The sequence below is a fragment of the Eublepharis macularius genome, chromosome 6, assembly GCF_028583425.1.
Source record: "Eublepharis macularius isolate TG4126 chromosome 6, MPM_Emac_v1.0, whole genome shotgun sequence".
NCBI lineage: Eukaryota > Metazoa > Chordata > Lepidosauria > Squamata > Eublepharidae > Eublepharis > Eublepharis macularius.
Genome location: NC_072795.1, coordinates 5,068,751 through 5,089,751, shown reverse-complemented (window position 1 = coordinate 5,089,751; position 21,001 = coordinate 5,068,751). Strand labels below are relative to the sequence as shown.

Sequence of the window (21,001 nt, the reverse complement as noted above, 5' to 3'; positions counted from 1 at the left end):
GGAGCGAGCTCAAGATAGAATTTACTTCATTTTTATCCCACTTTCTACCCAACAGGGACCCAAAGGGGCTTCCATCATTCTCCGTTTTATTCTCACAACCCTGTGAAGTAGGTTATGCTGAGAGTATGCGACTAGCCTAAAGTCACCCAGAAAGCTTCCACGGCACAGCGGGGATTTGAACCCGGTTTGCCTCTAGTCTGACACTCTAACCATTATACAACGCTGTGTCTCCAACAGTGAAATCCTAAGCAGAGTTACTCCAGTCTAAACCCATTGATTTCGATTGGATTTCATTGAAAGCAAGATTCCTATCAAGGCCTCTGACATTCAGCCTTAGTCGCCGCACGCACACCAGCTCGTGTTATACAGTCCCCTTTTAAAACACTTTTTAGAACTTTTTTGAAGGGAAAAAGGAGAAATTCCTGGAGATTTTGGGGGTGGAGCTTGGAGAGGATGTGGTTTGGGGAGGGACCTCAGCGGGGTATAGTGCCATGGACTCCACCCTCCAAAGCATCCATTTTGTCCAGGGGAACTGATTTCTGTAGTCTGTAATTCCAGGAGATCTCCAGGCAGCACCTGGAGATTGCTATCCCTACTGGGTACATCAACAGACTAAACGCCTCGAGGATGAAAAGACCGTTAGGTATATTATTATTATTATTATTATTATTATTATTATTATTATTATTATTATTAGGTGTGTATATTCATTTAAGTATATAGCAGGGTTCTCGAATGTCTGGAAAGACCTCACTGGACGAGACTCGAGGGGCACCTCAAAAGTAAACAGAACTTGTACATCCGGGGCTTTTAAAGGATGAAGAAGGGGCACAGAACACATTTTCCCCCCAGACGATGTCTGAGCAAGTGCCAGGGGAACTGCGCAGAGAGGCAGTTCCATAATTGGGTGCCACCACAGAGAAGGCCTTACTCTCAAGAAGGTGGAAACTCAAGAATCAATAAACTATCCTAAAGCAACAAATTTTCTAGAGAAGTGGTACCCGTTTTTAGAATACCTTTCCAGTAATGTGTCACAGCTAACAAAATCACCGTATCAGGCACTTACAGACACTGAAATCTAATATGGAATGCTGGAAATATATAGATATAAATAATAAAATTCCCTACAATCTTAATTCACAATGCCATCATGTTACTTTAATATGGACAACAACATAGCAAGTTATATTATCTAATGTTACTACGGCCGTTTCCACACACATTAAATAATCCACTTTCAATACGCTTTAGTGCACATTTGTAACAGATTTTCCATGTGTGGAACAAAAAATCCACTTCTGAAGGATAACTAAAGTGCATTGAAAGTGCATTATTCAATGTGTGTGGAAACGGCCTTTAACAGACCTGATGTATATAGTTCAATTCGTATACCCAGTGTAATTATATCATTTTCTGATTTCTTATGTATGTTAAAATGTTTGGAAAATAACATTATTTTTTTTTTAAAAGGTGGAAACTCCAGAAGGAAAACCTCGAATGGAAATCTTAAATGATGGGCAAGTTCATCTGGGAGCAAGCTGCCCTTCCGAACATGCCACAGAAGACCTCTATAGAAGAGTCGCAACATCTGGATAGATATCCAAGCAGGGAGGCAGAAGGCAAGCCAGTGTAGCCTGGCTGGATGGTTGATCGGAGTGTTAGATAAGGGATCCAGGAGAACTGGGTTCAAATGCCACCCTATGCCTGGAAGGTCCCTGAGGGCCAAACTACAAGTGATGAATGACACAGGTTGAACCCTTGTCAGCTTCCCTCAAGTTTTGGCGGGAAATGTAGGCAGCTTGGTGGAATGTTGGACAAGTGACAGTTGAAAAGTCCATTGGACAGCAGTCGGAGAGCCAAGCTGCAAGACCAGGACGCCTACATTTCCCATCAAAACTTGAGGGAAGCTGACAAGTGTCCAACCTGTGTCAGGCCTCACTTGTAGCTTGGCCCTGAGCGCACTTGGACCAGGCATGCTTTTGTGAAGATAAAGTGGATGCTGCCCTGGGCTGCCTGGAGGTGGACAGGATAAAATTGAACAACATGTACAAAAAAGGAACTGTAACGTTTTAACTGAATAGCAGGGGCTGTCTGTTTCCAAATAACGAGAACAAGAAACTTATCTGTAGATAAAAGAGCGGCTTCTCAGGAATCCAAGAATTCTTTCCAAAGAAGTGCATGAACGGAAAACCAATGAAGCTCTGGCTGTATTTTCGCTCATTCTATGACTTCTCGCCATTAGCCCAAATACTCCTACGTGCTGAAATTACCTAGCAAAACTTAGTTGTAAATAAAAGCCAAGATTGTTTGGTTTCTACAATGCTTGGTCTTTTCTTCTGATTCACATGGACTGTGCGTGTATGTGCTGTCAAGTTGCCTCCAACCTATGGTGACCCTATGAATGAGAGACCTCCAAAAGGTCGTATCATTAACAGACTTGCTCAGATCCTGCAAACTGGAGGACGTGGCTGCTTTTATTGAGTCCAGCCATCTTGTTTTAGGTCTTCCTCTTTTCCTGCTGCCTTCCACATTTCCTAGCACTTTTCCAGAGAATCTTGTCTTCTCGTGATGTGAACAAAGTGCGATAGCTTCAGTTTTGTCCTTTTAGCTTCTAGGGAGAATTCAGGCTTGATTTGACCTAGAACCCACTTATTTGTCTTTTTGACTGTCCATGGTATCTGCAAAACTCTCCACCACATTTCAAATGAATCAATTTTCTTCCTGCCAGCTTTCTCCATCGCCCAACTTTCACATCCGTACATAGTAATGTGGAATACCATAGTGTGGATTATCTTGATCTTGGTCCCTAGAGAGACTTTTTTATCTTTACAGTTCTTTTCTAGTTCCTTCACAGCTGACTAGCAGACTAGAAGCTTGCTTTTAAATGGAAATTCTCAAGTTTCCATAATGCATGACATTCTTTTCCGATTCTAAATCTCTGTATGCAGTGAGACATCAATGCCAAGGCCTTTTCTCCCATTATGCACGTGGAGCCCCACAGACAAGCAAATAAGCATTTCTCCCCCAACCCAGTTGTTTCAGCCTAGGAAAAGAGTGAAGGGAGGCTAGCTGATGTCTATTCTTCCCCCATCTCAATCCCAAACGGAATTGGGTCTCGGCACCATTGGGAACTTCGGATCCCAAATGTCACATTTGACTATGCAAAGATCAGAGTCAGGTCTGGGGAACCCTAACACAACTTGATTCAGACATATTTGCTTTGGAGGACCTGGAAGTCCTCAGCTATAGCCTGATGGGGGGAAAACAACCTGAACCCTACACACTCTTCTTTCAGAGCCAAGAACTCATCCACATATTCAGAAAAAGTGGCAGAGCCATTCCCCCCACAGGGCTATACCATTTGACAGCTACAACCTTTTTGCCCACACAGCCAGGAGACAGAGAATTGTTTTCTCTGAGAGTTGTAAGAGTTTGTGACAGAATTCGCTTTAACAAAAGATCTCCACAGAGTGGCACTCATAGAGTGGAAGGGAAGGAGTCAATAACTGCCTGGAAGGGAGATTGATTGACAGACTGCTCCCCTCTCTCTCTCTGACTGGCTAGTCAGAATGACAGTTGGTGCTGACAGGATTTTTTCAGTTGAGTTAAAATTTGAGAAGAGTGTCTGTAAACATCTGACAGGGAAGGTCAAACAAATCCCCCTCTGGTGTGAGGGAAAAGAGAACATTTGCCCTAACTAACACCGGTGTTTTGAGGGGCAATTCTTGATAAGAATTCTAAGTATTAAAGTCAACACCAGCTGAAACCTATTTACACATCCACAACAGAACCGGATGTGTGTGTGTTTGTGTGTTTTTGGCACAGAGGGATCGGGTAGTAAGTTGTGACTCCCATTCAAGCTAAGTGAAGAAGGGTTTTATCTTCTTAGGTGAAGAAGAATTCCTGCCCAGTGTCTAAAGGGAGTTTGGCTCTGAGAGGACCCCGGGTCTGTTGTAAAAGGAAAGCAGTGTTGAACTAATATCAGGACACCTCAGTTGAAAAGAGAAATCTGTGAAGAAATATTGTTGCTTTAACCAAAATATGAAACAAAACACCTCTAAAGGACTGTAAACATTGAAACTAAGGTGCAGGAAAACTGTTTTGCCTTTTACTTTTAAAGTGTTCTGTTCTAGCAACAAATTTTACCTCAGAAATTTTATCCCCTGACTGCCCATATTCCATCCCTGCCTGTTTAATAGTTTCTTTTGAGAGTTATTCAGCCTCTAGTGTCATTTCATAAAAGGAAGAAGATAGGGAGATAGGGCTCCTGCTTCTCCCCTATCAAGTCCTGGGCTGGGGTAAAAAGTCAAAAATATAACTGTTAACCAAGGGTGAGACAAAAGGAACTTTACAGCCACAGCTTTACAACTTTAAAATAACTAACAGAGACACCCTATTTAGGGCTGCTCAGTCATAGTGGGTAAACGTGGATTTTGGATAGAAAATTTTCCTCAGAGTGGGGGAGTGAAGGGGGGGTCTGTCATAGGGTCAAAAAAAGAATTGCTCTTCCGGCGGGGGGGCACTTCCATGTCTAGCAAGCAGGTTGGGCAGATTCCAAATGGTTTCAAAAACCTGTTCAACAAAGAGTCTTTCTACACAAGACATCTGACATATGAAGAAGACGTGTCAGGAGATGCAATGGTAGCTGGGAAGGGTAGTTTAAAAAGACAGAGTCAGCAGCAGGGCAAAGGCTCTATACAGTAGAGCTTTGTGAAGGGGCCGTGAAATGCCTGAAGGGAAACTTCAGCCCATTATAACATCAGGTCCTTGCCTGGCTCCAGCTCCAGCCCACTTCCATTCCTTGCTGCCCTCTGGTTGCCATCCCACACAGTTTTAGACTGGAGAAGTGAAACTGACAGAGCCTTCCAGGAGGCGAAGATGAAATTAACAAACCCTCTGAGGAGCGATCTCTTCCAGCTCTGTCTTTTTAAACTATGCTTCCCAGGTCACATTGCGTCTCCCTACACTTGACGGACATGTATGTAGGTCATGGGCAACAAAGCCTCTTGAACCCCTTCCAGTTGTCTTAAAACTACGGTCCGGCTCCAGCCTCACTTGGGAATAAACCCTGCCTGATGCACAAGCTAGCAGTGTGCAGAAAGCTCCCCCTGCATAGATAACAAGCTCTATAGAAAGAAGAAACTTTTCCCCTGAAAAGCTGCTCCAAATCTGACAAATCAACTGACTCAGTTTGTCTCCTCTGACTGGCAAAGGCTCTCCAAATTCTTGGCCGCAGAAACCCTCACACCTGAGATCCCCGGGCTCGGACATGACACCTTCTCCATGCAAAGTGTGTGCTCCACCACCAAGTCATAGCCCTTCCCTCCTACTATAGAAGTTCATCTCTCCTCTGGAGTACTACAATATTTTAACATGTTCTCCACTTTAGAGAATATGGCCAGGCTGCAGCACAATTTGCCAGCACTGCTGGCTGACGTCGAACTTTGGAGTTATATCCAAAGGGTTGGTTTTGATCTTTAACGCCCTAAATACTCCGTCTCTATTGTCTTGCAAGGACAGCAACAATGACATTATCAGTCAACCACCTGACCTGCGGTTGAGGGCTGTGAAAAGGAGCCTTTGTGGAAATTTTACTGGAACAACATGCTGAAAGAAGGTTCCTCTAGCTCCCTCCAGGGCCGATTCCAGATGGCCCTCCCCATCCTGAAACGTCGTGAACGCGAAATATCGCGTTTTTCGACGTCGCGCAAAACTCGCACGAGAAAACGCGATATTTCGCGTTTTCCGCACGACAACGTGTGACGTTTCGGGATGGGGAGGGCCGTCTGGAATCGACCCTGGTCAGTGTTTCGCCAGACTGTGAACTGGGTTTTGTTTCAGGGGAGGGGGCTTGCATTGTGGGCCTACCTGCTTTGATTCCTCACTCGGCTTTCTTTGATCAGGTGGTACTCGGTTTGGGCTGCTGCATTCTTTGATTGGACTTTGCTTTAGGATTGTGAGCGTATCATCTTAAAACTCTGATTGGAAACGTCCTTTGCCATCCTTGTAGAAGAGAAAGGCAGGTTTGCTAAAGAAATAATTATTTTGTGGAACGCTGCTTTTTATTTATTTTTTTGGCAGAAGACTAGTTGTAAAAAATGGCACCTGGTCTTGATTTGCAAGCTGAGAAACGAAGAATCGTGTTTTATCCTTGGCTTGCGGTCCAAGCGTTGGCTAATCACCCTCCTCGTTACACATCTGGGCTCGATTTTGAAATGCTATTTGTCTGGCTTACAACCCCAGCTGTTCCTACTTGGCTTGCTGGCACGAAGGAGGCCTCCGTACCCAACGCTTGTTCCCCAGGCACCAAGATCAAGGGTTTGTTGAGATAACGAAGAGACAAACGGCTGCCTCTCAAGTGGGGCAGCACTGAGATAATGAACCGCTGTCCACAAGCACAAGGAATCCCGGGGAACATTTCCTCCCAGATACCAGTTTCTATGATTGCTCAGAGCAGATAGACCGTTTTTAATCTTTCTGTCCTGAGAAGATCTGCTGGGGTCTCTCTGGACATCTACAAAAAAGCTCAGTATCTTAACAGAGGAATCTTGGTGAATGTGAGTTTTTCCGAGTTAAAGTATCAGACAAGTATTTCAGAGTCCAATCTCCACTTGGGCATGAAGCTTACCAGGAGGCCTTGGGCCATTCAGTCTCCCTTGGATCTTTACCTACCTCACAGGGTTGTTGTAAGGATAAAATGGAGAAAGGGGAGCCATGCAGGCGTCCTCAAGCTCCTTAGAGGAAAAGGTGGGATATAAATGTATAGCGATGCAGATGTAGGTAAAGGTTGCCCAATGCAAACTAGAAACACAATCCAGCACACACACAGACACGCAATATTCTACTGTAGCTGCGCATGCTCTGCAATGGAAAGTAAGACGTCTTTCAGGAAATTCACTTTTAATTATTACTTTAATACTCAGTGGCTTAAGCACTAGACTAGGACTGGAGGGATCCAGGTGCAAATCTACCCATGGCCAAGGAAACTCACTGCGTGATCTGAACCAGTCACTCTCTCTGTGACTAACCTTCCTCACAGGGCTGTTGTGAGGATAAAGGGGAAGTGGAGCAAGAAACCTGTAGTCTGTTCTTTGGAGAAACGGAGAGATAAAAAAGCAAGACAGACAGATGCTGCTTCTCAGTTTTAAAAAGAAGCCCTCAAAGCAGCTGAGCGTGAACTCAAGAAGCTGCGGCTTGATACTGAGACAGGCAATCGCTGGTATTCTCAACTCTGACCGGCAGCAGTTCTCCAGCAGAGGGAGCCCCTTCCCAATGCCTGTTACAAAAACATGCTGCAGACTGGATCTCAGACCTTCTGCACACCAAGCCAGCATCTGTCACTGGATTAGGGCTGCTCCCTTCTTAATCAAGAGTCTCCCAACATGCAGCTACCGCTTAAGAATTCCCATTCTGGGGTAGCCCCTGGGGAACACTGAAGCTGCACTGGCTGCCAGTGGAGTACCGAATCAGATTCATGGTTTTGGTGTTAACCTATAAAGCCCTACATGGACTGGGACCAGTGTATCTGTGGGACCGCCTCTACCTAGGGTTGCCAGCCTCCAGGTAGTGGCTGGAGATCTCCCGGAATTACAACTGGTCTCCAGGCCACAGAGATCAGTTCACCTGGAGAAAATGGCTACTTTGGGGGGGGGGTGGACTCTATGGAATTATGCCATGCCAAGGTCCTTTCCCTCCCCAAACCCCACTTTCTCCGGGTTTCTCCAGGTTTCAACCTCCAGATCTCCAGGAATTTCCCAACTTGGAGCTAGCAACCTGACCTCTCCCCCTATGTGCCCCAGAGGATGTTACGATCAGGAAATAAGCAACTGTCGGGTGGTCCCTGGCCCCAGGGAGGCCCGCCTAGCCTCGACCAGAGTCAGGGCCTTTTCAGTCCTGGCCCCAACCTGGTGGAACTCCCTGTCGGATGAGACCAAGGCCCGGCAGGATTTCTCATCCTTTCTCTGGGCCTGTAAGACAGAGCTGTTGTGCCAGGCGTATGGTTGAGGCTGGGCCACCAACCAAACAGAGGAGATCAAATTCCTTCCCTGTCAAATGCATCTACCATCTAGCTCTTTTACCCCGTTAATGAGAGCTGCTATTTTATATTTTATACTATGTTTTTTTATACTGTTATTTAAACTGTTTTAATTTAATTTATACTGTAAATGCTTTTTATCATACCGTAATCCACTCTGAGCCTGCTTCTGTGGGGAGGGCAGAATATAAATTGGATAGATAGATAGATAGACAGACAGACAGACAGACAGACAGACAGACAGACAGACAGACAGACAGACAGACAGACAGACAGACAGACAGACAGACAGACAGATAAAACCTAAATGAGAAGGGTGGTTTCTCTGGTGGAGTTGGTTGGGTGGCTTCTGGACAAGGACAGCCCAGAAGTCCTGCTAGAGACACAAAATGCACCCCTTGGGTTTCCGGGCTGGAAGCCCCGGTTCCTTAAACAGTTAAGGGCACAAACAGGAGCCAGAGATGGAGTTCAAGAGGAGAAAAATATCATGTTCCTTTTTGCATCCTTAGCTATGGTAACAAAATGGTTCAAAAAGATCCTTTGGGAAAGGGACAGGGACTGTAAGCTATACTACTGCATACAGTACGTACTATCCGTTGCTTTAAGCATGACCCTACTATGTAACTGTCGCATTGTTTAATGCGTCATATTAATGTTTGCGCTTGATTTCAGCTCTGTTTCAGATTTCTGATTTATGCAATTCGAACGCTATTGCAGTTATAAGTAAAGTATATAAATAAAATAGCCCGAGAGGACTCGATTCCAAACCTAGCTCTTCCGAAATCACTTTCCAAATCCATTTCTTTCTCTGCCACAGACTTTACGTGGCAGCCAAGAGCATACCATTGAAGCAGCACCCCTATGCACACTTGGAAGTAAGTCCATACACTGAGGATTGAGTCGTACTAAAGAGCTATAAATAATGTAAATAAATAAAATAAACAACAGCCTCCAAGCGGGCTCGGTATTACGAGCATGCAACCAACAGGAGAAATAGTTTTGCTTCTGCCATCATGCCTTGGTTTTGCAAGGGAGGCCTCCCCACCCTAACCCCTCCGCCAACTTCGTTTCATCACACCCACCCCTTCTCCTTCTTGGACAGTGAATTCAGAACAGGGCCTCGGTATTCTCAGATTACACCCACATGAAGTTGCAAAGTAACAATTGGGATTCTTTGCGGTGGAGTTTAGGCTAAAAATACAAAAGGTTGCAACCAAGTGTGGGAAAAAACAGGCTGCCCTTCTGCAAGGCAGGGACATGAAGGGCCCCACACCTATCAAAGAGGTGTTGATGCTGGGCCTGGGACACAGTTCAGCCAGGAGAAAAAGAAGATGCTTCTTTGTGACACCCTGTTATCAACCCATACTATTGCTGTTATACAAACTCAGACAGAGGCCGATGGTTGTTGTGATTTTTCCGGGCTGTATTGCCGTGGTCTTGGCATTGTAGTTCCTGATGTTTTGCCAGCAGCTGTGACTGGCATCTTCAGAGGTGTAGCACCGAAAGACAGCTGTGGACAAGTTTACATCGGGACCGCACAGCGTAGCATCCAGACAAGAATAAAAGAACATGAAAGACACTGCAGGCTTGGCCAACCTGAAAAATCAGCAGTGGCTGAACATAGCCTAACTCAAACAACAGGACACAGTATCTTATTCCAGGACACTAAAATACTGGACAACACTTCCAACTACTTTGTCAGATTGCACAGGGAAGCCACTGAAATTCACAAGCATAAGCACAACTTCAACAGGAAAGAAGAGACTTTAAGAATGAATAGAGCCTGGTTTCCAGTCCTGAAAAACACCAGGCTAACAAAACACTCTGTACCCGACAATAGCCCTGCAGAGAAGATTAGCATATCAAGCACCAATCCATATGCAAAAGAACCTCCTCAGGATACAGTGAAGCCTCCCTCCATTAGCATTCCACACCCTGGGAAACTCTTACAGGATGACGCAACCCGAACCCACCTTCCTGAGTAGATATAAATTACTTGCTAACATCTTCTCCACAGTTTGACACTGAGAAATCTCTGTCTTTTGGTGCTACACCTCTGAAGATGCCAGTCACAGCTGCTGGCGAAACGTCAGGAACTACAATGCCAAGATCACGGCTATACAGCCCGGAAAACCCACAACAACCATCATTCTCTGGCCATGAAAGCCTTCGACAATATATCATACAGAGGCCCTTTATCGTCTGCAGATGATAAATGCAGGCCAAATTCCAGGTGCGCCAAAGCGGTCAAGAGACTGAGCTATGAATCGGGGCGCTGCAGGTTCAACCCACTAAATTCGCAGTGCCTCTTTGTGCAATGCAGGAATACTACTATTAACCTACTTCACAGGGCTGTCGTATGGAATAAAACAAGACCATTTGTGCGGAGTCCTTTGAAGCTCTAGATAAATGTGTAATTATTATCATTACCGCAAAATGACTTGTTCAACGAGAACACTTGAAGCTGCCTTACACTAAGAGCCAAGCTACAAGTGACGCCTGACACAGGTTGGACACTTGTCAGCTTCCCTCAAGTTTTGATGGGAAATGTAGGCATCCTGGACTTGCAGCTGTAATGGAGAGCCAAGCTGTAAAACCAGGACGCCTACATTTCCCATCAAAACTTGAGGGAAGCTGACAAGTGTCCAACCTGTGTAAGGCGTCACTTGTAGCTTGGCTCTATGTCAGACTTCTGGTCTCTCAAGGGCAGTCTTGCATTTTCGGCCTGGCAGCCACTCTCCAAAATCTCAGGCGGAGATCTTTCCCATCACCCACTCCCTGATCCATTTAACTGGAGAAGTTGGAGATTGATACGGGGAACTTCTGGATACAAAGAAGACGCTCTTTCACTGTGCCTGAAAATATGGACCACCATTTCAGTGTGTCCCCCCTCCCCAATCCAATTCCTTTACAGCAATGTTTATAGTGCAAACAATTACGGCAGTTGTGGGTACTAGATCAAATCAAGCCTGAATTCCCTCTAGAAGCTAAAATGGCAAAACTATCGTACTTTGATCACATCACACGAGAAGACAAGATTCTCTGGAAAAGTCAATAATCCTGGGGAAAGAGAAAGACCTAAAACGAGATGGCTGGACTCAATAAAAGAAGCCACGTCCTCCAGTTTGCAGGATCTGAGCAAGTTTATTAACGATAGGACATTTTGGAGGTCTTTCCTATATAGGGTTGCCATAGGTCGGAGGCCACGATGACACCTAACACACACACACACACACAACTGTGGCAGTAAAGAATGTAATAAAATGAAAGATTCCGGTGAATTAAGAGGGAGAAAGGAAGCATGCCTAATGATTTCTATCAGAATTCCAATGAATGAAGGTCCCAATTATTCCTTAGGAACAGATGAGAAAACGAGCCAACAGGCGAGAAGAAGTCCATCACCTGTATCCCCGCCAAGAAGCGATCTAACCCAAGACCTTCCATTCAATGTCTAACCCACTATCGACTGAGCTATTTAGCTGGAGGAGATGTGTCGTAGTGTGCAAAAGGCACGCAAGTGTGAGCCCACTGCAAGCACAGAGCAGGTGCGCACTTGAAAGGCGTCTGCAGAGAAAAAAGTTGGAGAGGACCCAGCCAAGCGAAGCCAAGCTAAACCACACTTGCAAATAGATGGCAGATACAGTAATGGGAGACAACCTGGAAAGAACCACACTGAACAGGGGGGGAGGGGGACAGGTTCCCTAGGGCCAGTGGAGATGTTAGCAGTCTTCTCTTACCGTGTAAACGCGGAAGCGGGCCAGGAACGGGAAGGAACGCCGCAAAACCTCAAAACGCGGCATCTCTGCTATGCAAAGAGGAAGCCGATTCCCCTCCTCTCCTGATCCGATGGACGCACCTTTCGGAAAAGGGACCCACACCATAAAAGGAGAGGGGGATGTTTCACCGTGGCAGGATCTTCCAACTACCCCCAGTTACCACCAGTACAAAAAACACCAGAATTCCAGAGCTGGGCCACGTGAGCAATGTTGTTCCCATGCATGTCGGAGGGGGAAGAGGCGATCCATGGAGAACACCAGAAATCCAAATTCCAGGGGCCCTCTGGGAGATGCCACACACACGCCAGAACAGGGATCTCAAAGCGAACCACAACAGCACCATCCTAGTTGAGACATCTCCAGTCGGTGATCCCAGACAGCCGCCCGCCGATCCGCCTGACAGCTTGACAGCCCACTTGTTCCATGCTGCTGCGAACTCTTGGGAAAACAAGGCAGAAAGCTTCACCAAGGAGACTTAACTCTCAGCAAGCCCCGGGATTTCCTTGTTGTGTCGCAGTCTGTCTGGAATCTCAATTTGCTGCTCCGGATGGAAAGAGGAGAAAGCAAAGTGGTCCAAATGCAAAACCCTCCAACCTTCCGGGTGTCCAGCGGAATAATAAACCTGCCAGATCCGAGCTTGGGGATTCTTCTCTGCTGCCAGGACTGGAGAGGAGGTTATCGTGTCACTTTCCACAACAGCACAGTGTGAGATCTGTGTGTCTGCGAGCGTGTGTCTGTTTGCGTATCCTCTCCTCCTCTTTCCTCTCCTCCGTTCACTCCCCAGGGAATCACTCCCTCGCCTGCCCGCTAGGCTGGAACAGAGACTCTATGGTATTCACAGGGAACGCTTTTTTGACCGGCTGCCAAGAGGTCAGATTTAACTGCGGGCTGGAGAGGCAATTTCCTGTGGGCCTCTGACTGGGATTTCAAATAGCTTCTCAAGCTTCTCCACCCCTTTGCAGGGTGCTCGAGCCGTATCCCTCGGCTTCAGCCCGACAGCACACATGCCAGATGCACCAGGACGGAGAGACTGCATTGCTATCCTTGCAGGGTTTGAGTTCATGCAAGTTCTCAGCTCGGAGCGCACATGCTGGAAATTGGACTTTTCCACAGTGTCGAAGGCTGAGAGCCGCCGATTGTGGGAGGTGATACAACCAAGGCAAACTCTGTTTCCAGCATTTATAGGGACAAAACTGTTCAAGTGCGTCAACGGGAAAGATGAAGACTCCACCTCCAGTTCCTTCAGAAGATGGCTGATTCTCTAAAAAGTACCATATGTCCTTGTGGCTGATCTGCCGTCGGCAGAATTAAGAGGCCCACAGAAAGGAAACGTCTTGCTTAAGTGGCAAAGCTGGTGTGGCCTGCAACCCAGAGTGGTCTCCACAAACCTTTTCGGTTTTCTGTTCCCATTCAATCCTGGCTCGTCCTCTAGTAGCCGTACATCTCCTACTTTTTCAGCTCACTTCTTGCATTTGCTGAAGTCGGCTTTAATCTAGAAAAACTCATGGATATAACCAAGGAGTACATTTTAGTTGAGGCTTCCCCGATTTCCCAGCTAAAATACTCCATCTAGGATTCTGCATTAGGGTAAAATAGCAAAGACTCCAGTAGCACCTTTAAGACTAACCAACTTTATTGTAGCATAAGCTTTTGAGAGCCACAGCTCTCTTCGTCAGATGCATTATTAGCTTTCGAGAACCGCAGCTCTCTAAAGCTGACGATGCATCTGACGAAGAGAACTGTGGTTCTGGAAAGCTGACGATGCATCTGACGAAGAGATCTGTGGTTCTGGAAAGCTGACAATGCATCTGACGAAGAGATCTATGGCTCTCGAAAGCTTATGCTACAATAAAATTGGTTAGTCTTAAAGGTGCTACTGGACTCCTTGCTATTTTGCTACTGCAGACTAACATAGCTAACTCCTCTGTATTAGGGTAGAGCCTGCTATTCTTCCTCTTTTTAAACATTTTTCATTATAAGCACGATGCAGATTTCTAGTGCACTTGAAAGCTTGCATCCTATTCTGTGTAGTTTTTCTGGTCCTAATAACAGGTGTTACAGAGATTGCATTTTTCAGATTTTACTTTGGGACCCGCACCGTGGCTAGCAACTTGCTTCCTCCTGAGAAATCAGTCTGCCTTGATTTTTGTTTTCTTTTTAAAAGGAAGAAGGTTGCAAGCCCTTTGTGCGGCAGAGAGAGGTTCTATAGGATGTGGGCGATTTCTGGTGAAGCCCTGGAACGTAGAAGGAAGTGGGACAAGATTTCTAGGGAACTGGGATGCGGAGCTTTGCGTCACACCTCTCTGCTTATTAGCAAAAGCAGAATGAATTACGCAAAGTGAGGAAACCTACAGAAATGCACTTGATCTGTGAAACCGTGGGCACTTAAGGCAATTGAGACCTTCTTGAGAAGGAACTCGGTTGAACTTGGAGCAACATTTCATTTCCCCACCTCCCCCTCCAGCACACACTCAAACACAAGCCTGGAGCCCAAAGGAAGGTTTATTTCCCACCGACTGCACAAGTTACATGCACGCTACCGCTAAGCAATCATGCAGCCACAAAGATGCACCGTGTTATGGGGAGCCTTATGGGGCAACCCCACTGCATGCAACCACCGGGCATCATTAGCTGGCAGAAAAAAATATTAGCCCTAGTTCCTTGGGGCAGGGGAGCTGTGACCGGCCCCCAACTTCTCCGGGCTGCTTGCGACCCAGGGAGGCCAATCCGTCAGAACTGAAGCCAACAGCCCACACCTCACAGTGCCTGGTCTCTACTGCTGGCACGGGAACCTCTGCAGCTCTGCTACTGAGAACTGAGTGGGAAGGGTCTCATCCTGCTCGGCAGCCCACTCAGGCCTGCTGGGAAGGGGCAGAGCGCTTCCTAGAACGCTCCCCAGTCTATGCACCTGACAGATGGCTGGCGGTGTATGGGGGGGGCACTTCCGCCTATGCTACGGACTTGTTTCTCTTCCAAGCCGAGCACTGCCCTGGCGCCTGAACACTGCTTTCTTGTCTTCCAGCGTGTCCCAGGGGAGAACAGCTGGCCGGATCTGGAGCTGAACGTTTCAGTAGAGGGATGCCGGAGGGAGGGAGAGAAACATCAGTTTGGGAGAAGCAAGATCCAGGGAGCTGACCTGCTGTCCTGTTTAATGACCAGCTTGGCACAGTCTCCCCCCCCACGAGACATCATTTCTGAGCAGCCCAACGCACAAAACCCCTGCTAGGATCATCTCACGTGACGGTTGTCATGGCACGTGCGGGCACTTGGCCGTGGCATCCGAGCCCAATTCATGCTTTGTAATTTTTATGCGTTACAGTACTCGGTCGGGTCTTGGGCTTTTCCCCCGGAAGAGAACATTGCAGCCCAGAGCCCCCACTTTCCATAGGCAACAGAGCAGGTGCAAGCAGGTGTAGGTGACTCGAGTCAGTGAGCCAAGCAGTAGTTAGCCTGGGAAGGCAGACCCATCTTCTCCTTTCCCTAGCCAATTTGAGCTGGAGGAAAAGATTCTTTATCGGGCCGAAATAAGGAGAAAAACCTTGTCGGGTCTGCCAAGGGGTCTATCTATAGGCTTTTCATAAGTGAACCCATCAGATAACGCTAGAAAGCCCACATGCGGGTACTGAAAGCAACACCCTCCCACATCTGGTATACTGCCACTGAATGTGGAGGCTTTATTTAGCTATCATACTTATTAGCTGTCAATAGCCCTATACTCAATAAATTTGCCTAATTCCCTATGGCAGTGAATGTCCTGAGTTAATGATGCAGGCATGCAGTTGCTTTATACCGAGTCATGCCCGTGGCCCATCAGAGTGAGTATTGTCGACTGAGGGCCAAACTACAAGTGAGGAATGACACTTGAACGGCAAGTGGATTGAGTGGAGGGCAAGTGAACAGGGGAGAAACACACTTGCCGTTCAAGTGTCATTCCTCACTTGTAGCCTGGCCCTCAGGCTGCCAGCAGCTCTCAGGCAGAGGTCTTCCACATCACCTAGCGCCTGGTCCTTTTTAAACAGGAGATGCCAGGACTTGAACCTGGTACCTTCTGCGTGCAAAGCAGGTGCCCTCCCACTGAACCATGGCTCCTCTCTTAAATGAGGCAGTCTGTTGCAAAGTTATTTCTTTCACCTGTCCTGAATCTACTCCCCGGCAGTTTCGGCAAAATGGAAAACAGGTATTTGACCTGATGTGTCAAAGTGGAGAAGATTTATGAATATGCATCGATGGCTAAATTAACTACTTATGTAGACCGACAGCTGAATTTTGGGGGAAATGGAAGGATTTCTTTGACTATTTAGGTAGAAATTAACATTAATTAAGGCAACTTAAAGGGCCAAGCTACAAGTGAGGCCTGACACAGGTTGGACACTTGTCAGCTTCCCTCAAGTTTTGATGGGAAATGTAGGCGTCCTGGTCTTGGAGCTCGGCTCTCCGACTGCTGCCCAACGGACTTTTCAACTGTCACTTGTCCAACATTCCGCCAAGCTGCCTACATTTCCCTCCAAAACTTGAGGGAAGCTGACAAGGGTCCAACCTGTGTCAGGCGTCACTTGTAGTTTGGCCCTTAGTCTAAAGACAGTAAGATGAAGCATAAGGACTCAAAGGGTGGGGGGAAGCTGATATTATAGTTTGAATAACTAAAAGTAACGAAGGAGAGGGAAGGTGAGCTATTAGACAATTATGTTCAGTTATAGCAAATTTTGAATGTATTCTTTTATTAGTTCAATGTAATCTTAATCTTAAAAGCAGTGTTTGTAGAAGTCTCAAACCAATTCCAAATGTACTGACTATATAAGACTGTAGAAGTCTCAATTCAATTTTCAATGTAGTGTTTATATAATCTTTTATTATGCACTTTCTATTTTCGCATCTTCTCTTTTAAAATAAAATTTCTTTATTTACAAAAAACCCTTTTGATAATTTCGGTTGCCCTAATTTACAACTTTCCCAGCTCTGCAGCATCGTTTGGGATGTGAAATGACCACAACTGTATACCCCACTTGCAAATACAGACAGCACCACAGATGTATACAAAGACACTGGGATAGTGGCCATGTTCTTTTCAAACCCTTTCCCGTTAATTCTCAACACAGGGCTGCCACAACACATTTTCACCAAGCGACCCATAACACCAACAAGATTTCTTTCCTCGCCAGAACCCACTTCTCTGGAGTTCGTACATGGAACACCAGGTTCCGACTAACATCATTTTTCATTCACTTACACTAATTTAATAGCTTAAGATGGGTAGCCATGTGAGTTTGTAGCAGCAGAAAAGAGCCAAAGTCCAGCAGCACCTATAAGAGTAACAAAATTGTGGTAGGGTAAGAGCTTTCGTGAGCCACAGCTCACTTCTTCAGATACCAAAGTAAACTACCATCAGGGGTCATTTCGTAGAAAAAGAGCTGCAGGAACTCATTAGCATAACTCATTAGCATATGCCACGTCCCTTGCCATCACCGGAAGTGTGTCATTAGCATAATTGATTTGATTGGGCCCAAAATGGCCGGGATTCGGTTGCTGCCAGATGGGGGCGTGTTCCCCCACCTGGCAGTGGCCCGATCAGGGCCGTTTTGGCCCCAATCTAGGCCAAAATGGGCCCCAAATGCCCCCTGATCCCAGCTGTTTCGGCCCCGATCATGACGGAAATGGGCCCAAAATAGCAATTTTGGGCCCTTTTGGGCCTGGATCGGGCTGAAACGGCTGGGATCGGGTCGGTGCTGGGCAAGGGAGGGTTCCCCCGCCCCAAATGGCGAAAAATCAGATGGGCAGGGCCACCTGACAGTGACCTTTTGGGGGAACTGCCGGAACTGTGTTCCGGCGCGTTCCCCCCACGAATGAGCCCAGCCTACCATACTATATGACAAATTTTGTTAGTCTTATAGGTGCAACTAGACTCTTGCTCTTTCCTACTGAATTTAACGTTGCTGTTTTGCTGACCATTCACTAGTTTGGGAGAGATCCTTTTAGCTGTTGTAGATCTTCGAAAGAGGAACAAAACATTTCCAAGTCATTCACAAAGCAAGCTGTATTTGGCAGCAAATTCATGCCTCCGGTTTCTGCCCCTAATCAGAGAACTCCGGAAAGTCCCAGAGGAATGCAGGAAACAATTTTTCAAGCCGGGTTTAATTTAAACCAGGGTTCACCAGGGCTCAGCCTGGAACCCGTTCTGAACAACAAAGCCTGAAAATCAAGTCAACGGCCCTGACACGAGCAAGTCAGATCCCAGCTCTAAGCTGTATCTTTTTTTATCCTGTTTTTCTAAGGACGCAGGTCTCTTGCGGGCAGTTTGGAGAAACAGTCCTCGGCCTCCCTCAGATACACAGCAGGGGCACGGCTGCTTGCCTCAAAACCATCTGGTTCCTACTAGGAAGGGAGGGGGGAGGCTGTTTACAATCAGCCCTGCAAGATGCTTGAAATTCTCTAGCAAAACGGATGCGTTGTCACCGGGATGAATGAATCAGAACGAACCGACGGAGTCCGCAGGTTCGTACTTTGCAAAGCCCCTATGACGGCCTGCATGCCAATCTCCTGTCGACTGCGCTAGGCAAATGCATTTTCGTTTGGTGCACTGCACAGACCCCTCCGGCCACAACTGTTATGGATTCTTTGAATTATGAACAGGGGCGCTAATGTAAGCGAGACACGGTTGGGGAGGCAGATCATCGTTTGACGAAAGCGAGGAGGCAGCAGGCACAGAGATGTCTCCTGTGGTTACAACGAGCTGGAAACTTGCTTTAAAACACACACACACAATCTGAGACTTTTAGGGCGGCACCCCCCCCCTCATCTCAGACTAGCCAATACAATCCTTGCGTGGAACATTCACAAACGGCGAGCACGTGTGTGGAATTCCTGAGAACAATCAGAAGTATTCTGCACCCAATTATGTCATAAGGACTCTTCAATATGCAGCTCCAGTTCCCTCCAACTCGATTTACATTCATTGTCTGCCGAGTGAGAGAGGGTTGTGTGTGTTGGTGTGGGGGGGGGGGGGTTGCCAGGCACTGCCGGGCACAGCTAAAGGCACATGGGGATGCCCAGTCTGTACTGATTCACTGAGAATTTACTGGCAGTCCCCAGGGCCAGCCCTGACCCGTCACTGGAATCATTCAGTTGAAAGAATTGGGATTGTCCGCTTTTTTCTATCAGGTCCAGCTTTGCATAATTCATTCTTCTTTCACCGATCGGGGAGAGGCAAGGACCTGCATGTAGCGCTGCTCATCCTATTCAATCCCCTCTCTGGCTCTAAGCTTGCTTGGTCTTTCAACAAAAGTTCCACACTCAACATCACAAGATACACACCCAGCCCTGTGCACAAATTCTAGCATCTGGGAAAAGGCTCCTTCAGAAAGGTGCTCCAACTCCTTGGAGACTGCTGTTCATAAAACTATCGAAACTTGGGATCAAGAGGACTGTCTAGTCTAACCCAACCGCCAGGACAAACCGCAAGCCTCCCGCAATCCAGTCCAGCCTACAGACGTGCTACCGGAAGCACGTTTGGCTCTCGTAAGCAAGCCAAACCGCACAGTACACCCAGATGCACCACAAACTTCACTGGGTCACCAAATCAGGGCCGTTCTGGGAAGTTGGGGTGCTTGGAACAGAAAATCCAAAAGGCACCGTTCAGATTTATCTGTTTTCCCCGCACCAATCGACCCTGGCTCTCGATACGGCTACCCCTGCTACCAACTGTTCGGAGGTTATTCAAGAGAAAAACAGGCTTTGGACAGCAGAGCAGAGGAAAAGCTTTTGGGAAGCAAGAGAGACAGACGCCCCCCACCTATGCCCCTCACCATTTTACTCAGCTGCCCGGATCTTACCATCCAAACCATGCTTGCCCCCGACTGCCAGACCTCCATAAAACGCTTCCTTCCTTCCTTCCTTGCTTTGCTGCTGAAGAACGGAGTATCAGCTCTCTTCATCTCCCCCTCCTCCAATCATTAACCTGCAAGGAATCTCGACCATCTAGTTCACCCCTCTCAATCTGTTTACACTTCTGGGAGACGATCAGGACTAACCAGCCTTCTGGCCCACTTTGGTGCTGGCCTCTTCCACAGGTCAGCTGGGATCACTAGGAGTATGTACACAGCCTTTTGACCAAAGGCTGGACATGGTTATTCAGACCTAAATGTTTGCCTGCCACTACAACCTCTGTATGAAGCAGCTCTGACCTGCTTCGTGCTTCTGGTCTGACTGGTTCTGCAGTTTTGCACAGACTGGTAGCAGCTCTCCAAAGCACTGAGTGGAGGGCTTCCCTACTCCTGTGAGGAAAGAAACCGAGCCTTGAAGGATGTCAAGGATTGAACCTGGGATCCCTGCAAGCAAAGGACCGACCCCACCGCTGAGCTCTCGGTGCACCACATCACTCTTGGATAATCACTAGCTATCCAAACAGCTTGGAGTTCATCACCGACCTTCTTGGGCCCTTCAATCGTCAGGGGAGGCCTTGCACTGAGTTGTATCTTTTGGGGAAACTAGACCTTACAGAGCCTTCTCATTTGTGGCTCCTTAATTGCGAAATACCTTTGCCAGATGCCCCAGAAAGCCCTACCTTTCAAGTGCTTGTAGAAAGAATTTTCCCCTTTAACACTGTCACTTTGAAACATTATGGGGGCGAATTCCTGGGTGCCATGTAGCTATCAGAATATTTTATTAGCAAGAAAGCTAGATGTGAGAAAAAATACAATGGGCTCTAGAAACCTGGGGCTGAGGAGGGCTGTCAGATGGGGGGAGGCATGGGAGGGTTGGCAGGCAGAGGGGGCATGGAAGGGCTGGCAGGCAGAGAAGGCATGGAAGGGCTGGCAGGCAGGGGGGGCATGGAATGGCTGGCTGGCAGGGGGGCATGGAAGGGCTGGCAGGCAGAGGGGCATGGAAGGGCTGGCAGGCAGAGGGGGCATGGAATGGCTGGCAGGCAGAAGGGGCATGGAAGGGCTGGATGGCAGAGGGGGCATGGAAGGGCTGGCAGGCAGAAGGGGCATGGAAGGGCTGGATGGCAGAGGGGGCATGGAAGGGCTGGCAGGCAGAGGGGTGTGGAAGGGCTGGATGGCAGAGGGGGCATGGAATGGCTGGCAGGAAGAAGGGGCATGGAAGGGCTGGATGGCAGAGGGGGCATGGAAGGGCTGGCAGGCAGAAGGGGCATGGAAGGGCTGGATGGCAGAGGGGGCATGGAAGGGCTGGCAGGCAG

The 21,001-nt window shown here is 47.4% G+C and overlaps 1 protein-coding gene across 3 annotated transcripts in view; it reads right to left on the bottom strand.

Annotated features, from left to right (window-relative positions):
* The window catches only part of TNK2 (tyrosine kinase non receptor 2), a 132,037-nt gene that overhangs the window by 67,543 nt on the left and 43,493 nt on the right, over nt 1–21,001 (bottom strand). Inside the window, exon 1 of one of the 3 annotated variants that reach the window (XM_054984140.1) lies at nt 11,773–11,857. The exons of the other annotated variants lie outside the window; for them this stretch is intronic. Within the exon in view, the coding sequence (XP_054840115.1) occupies nt 11,773–11,835 (63 nt within the window). The 5' untranslated portion in view covers nt 11,836–11,857. Of the gene's footprint in view, nt 1–11,772; nt 11,858–21,001 lie in introns of those variants that run through there. 3 annotated transcript variants of the gene reach the window in all.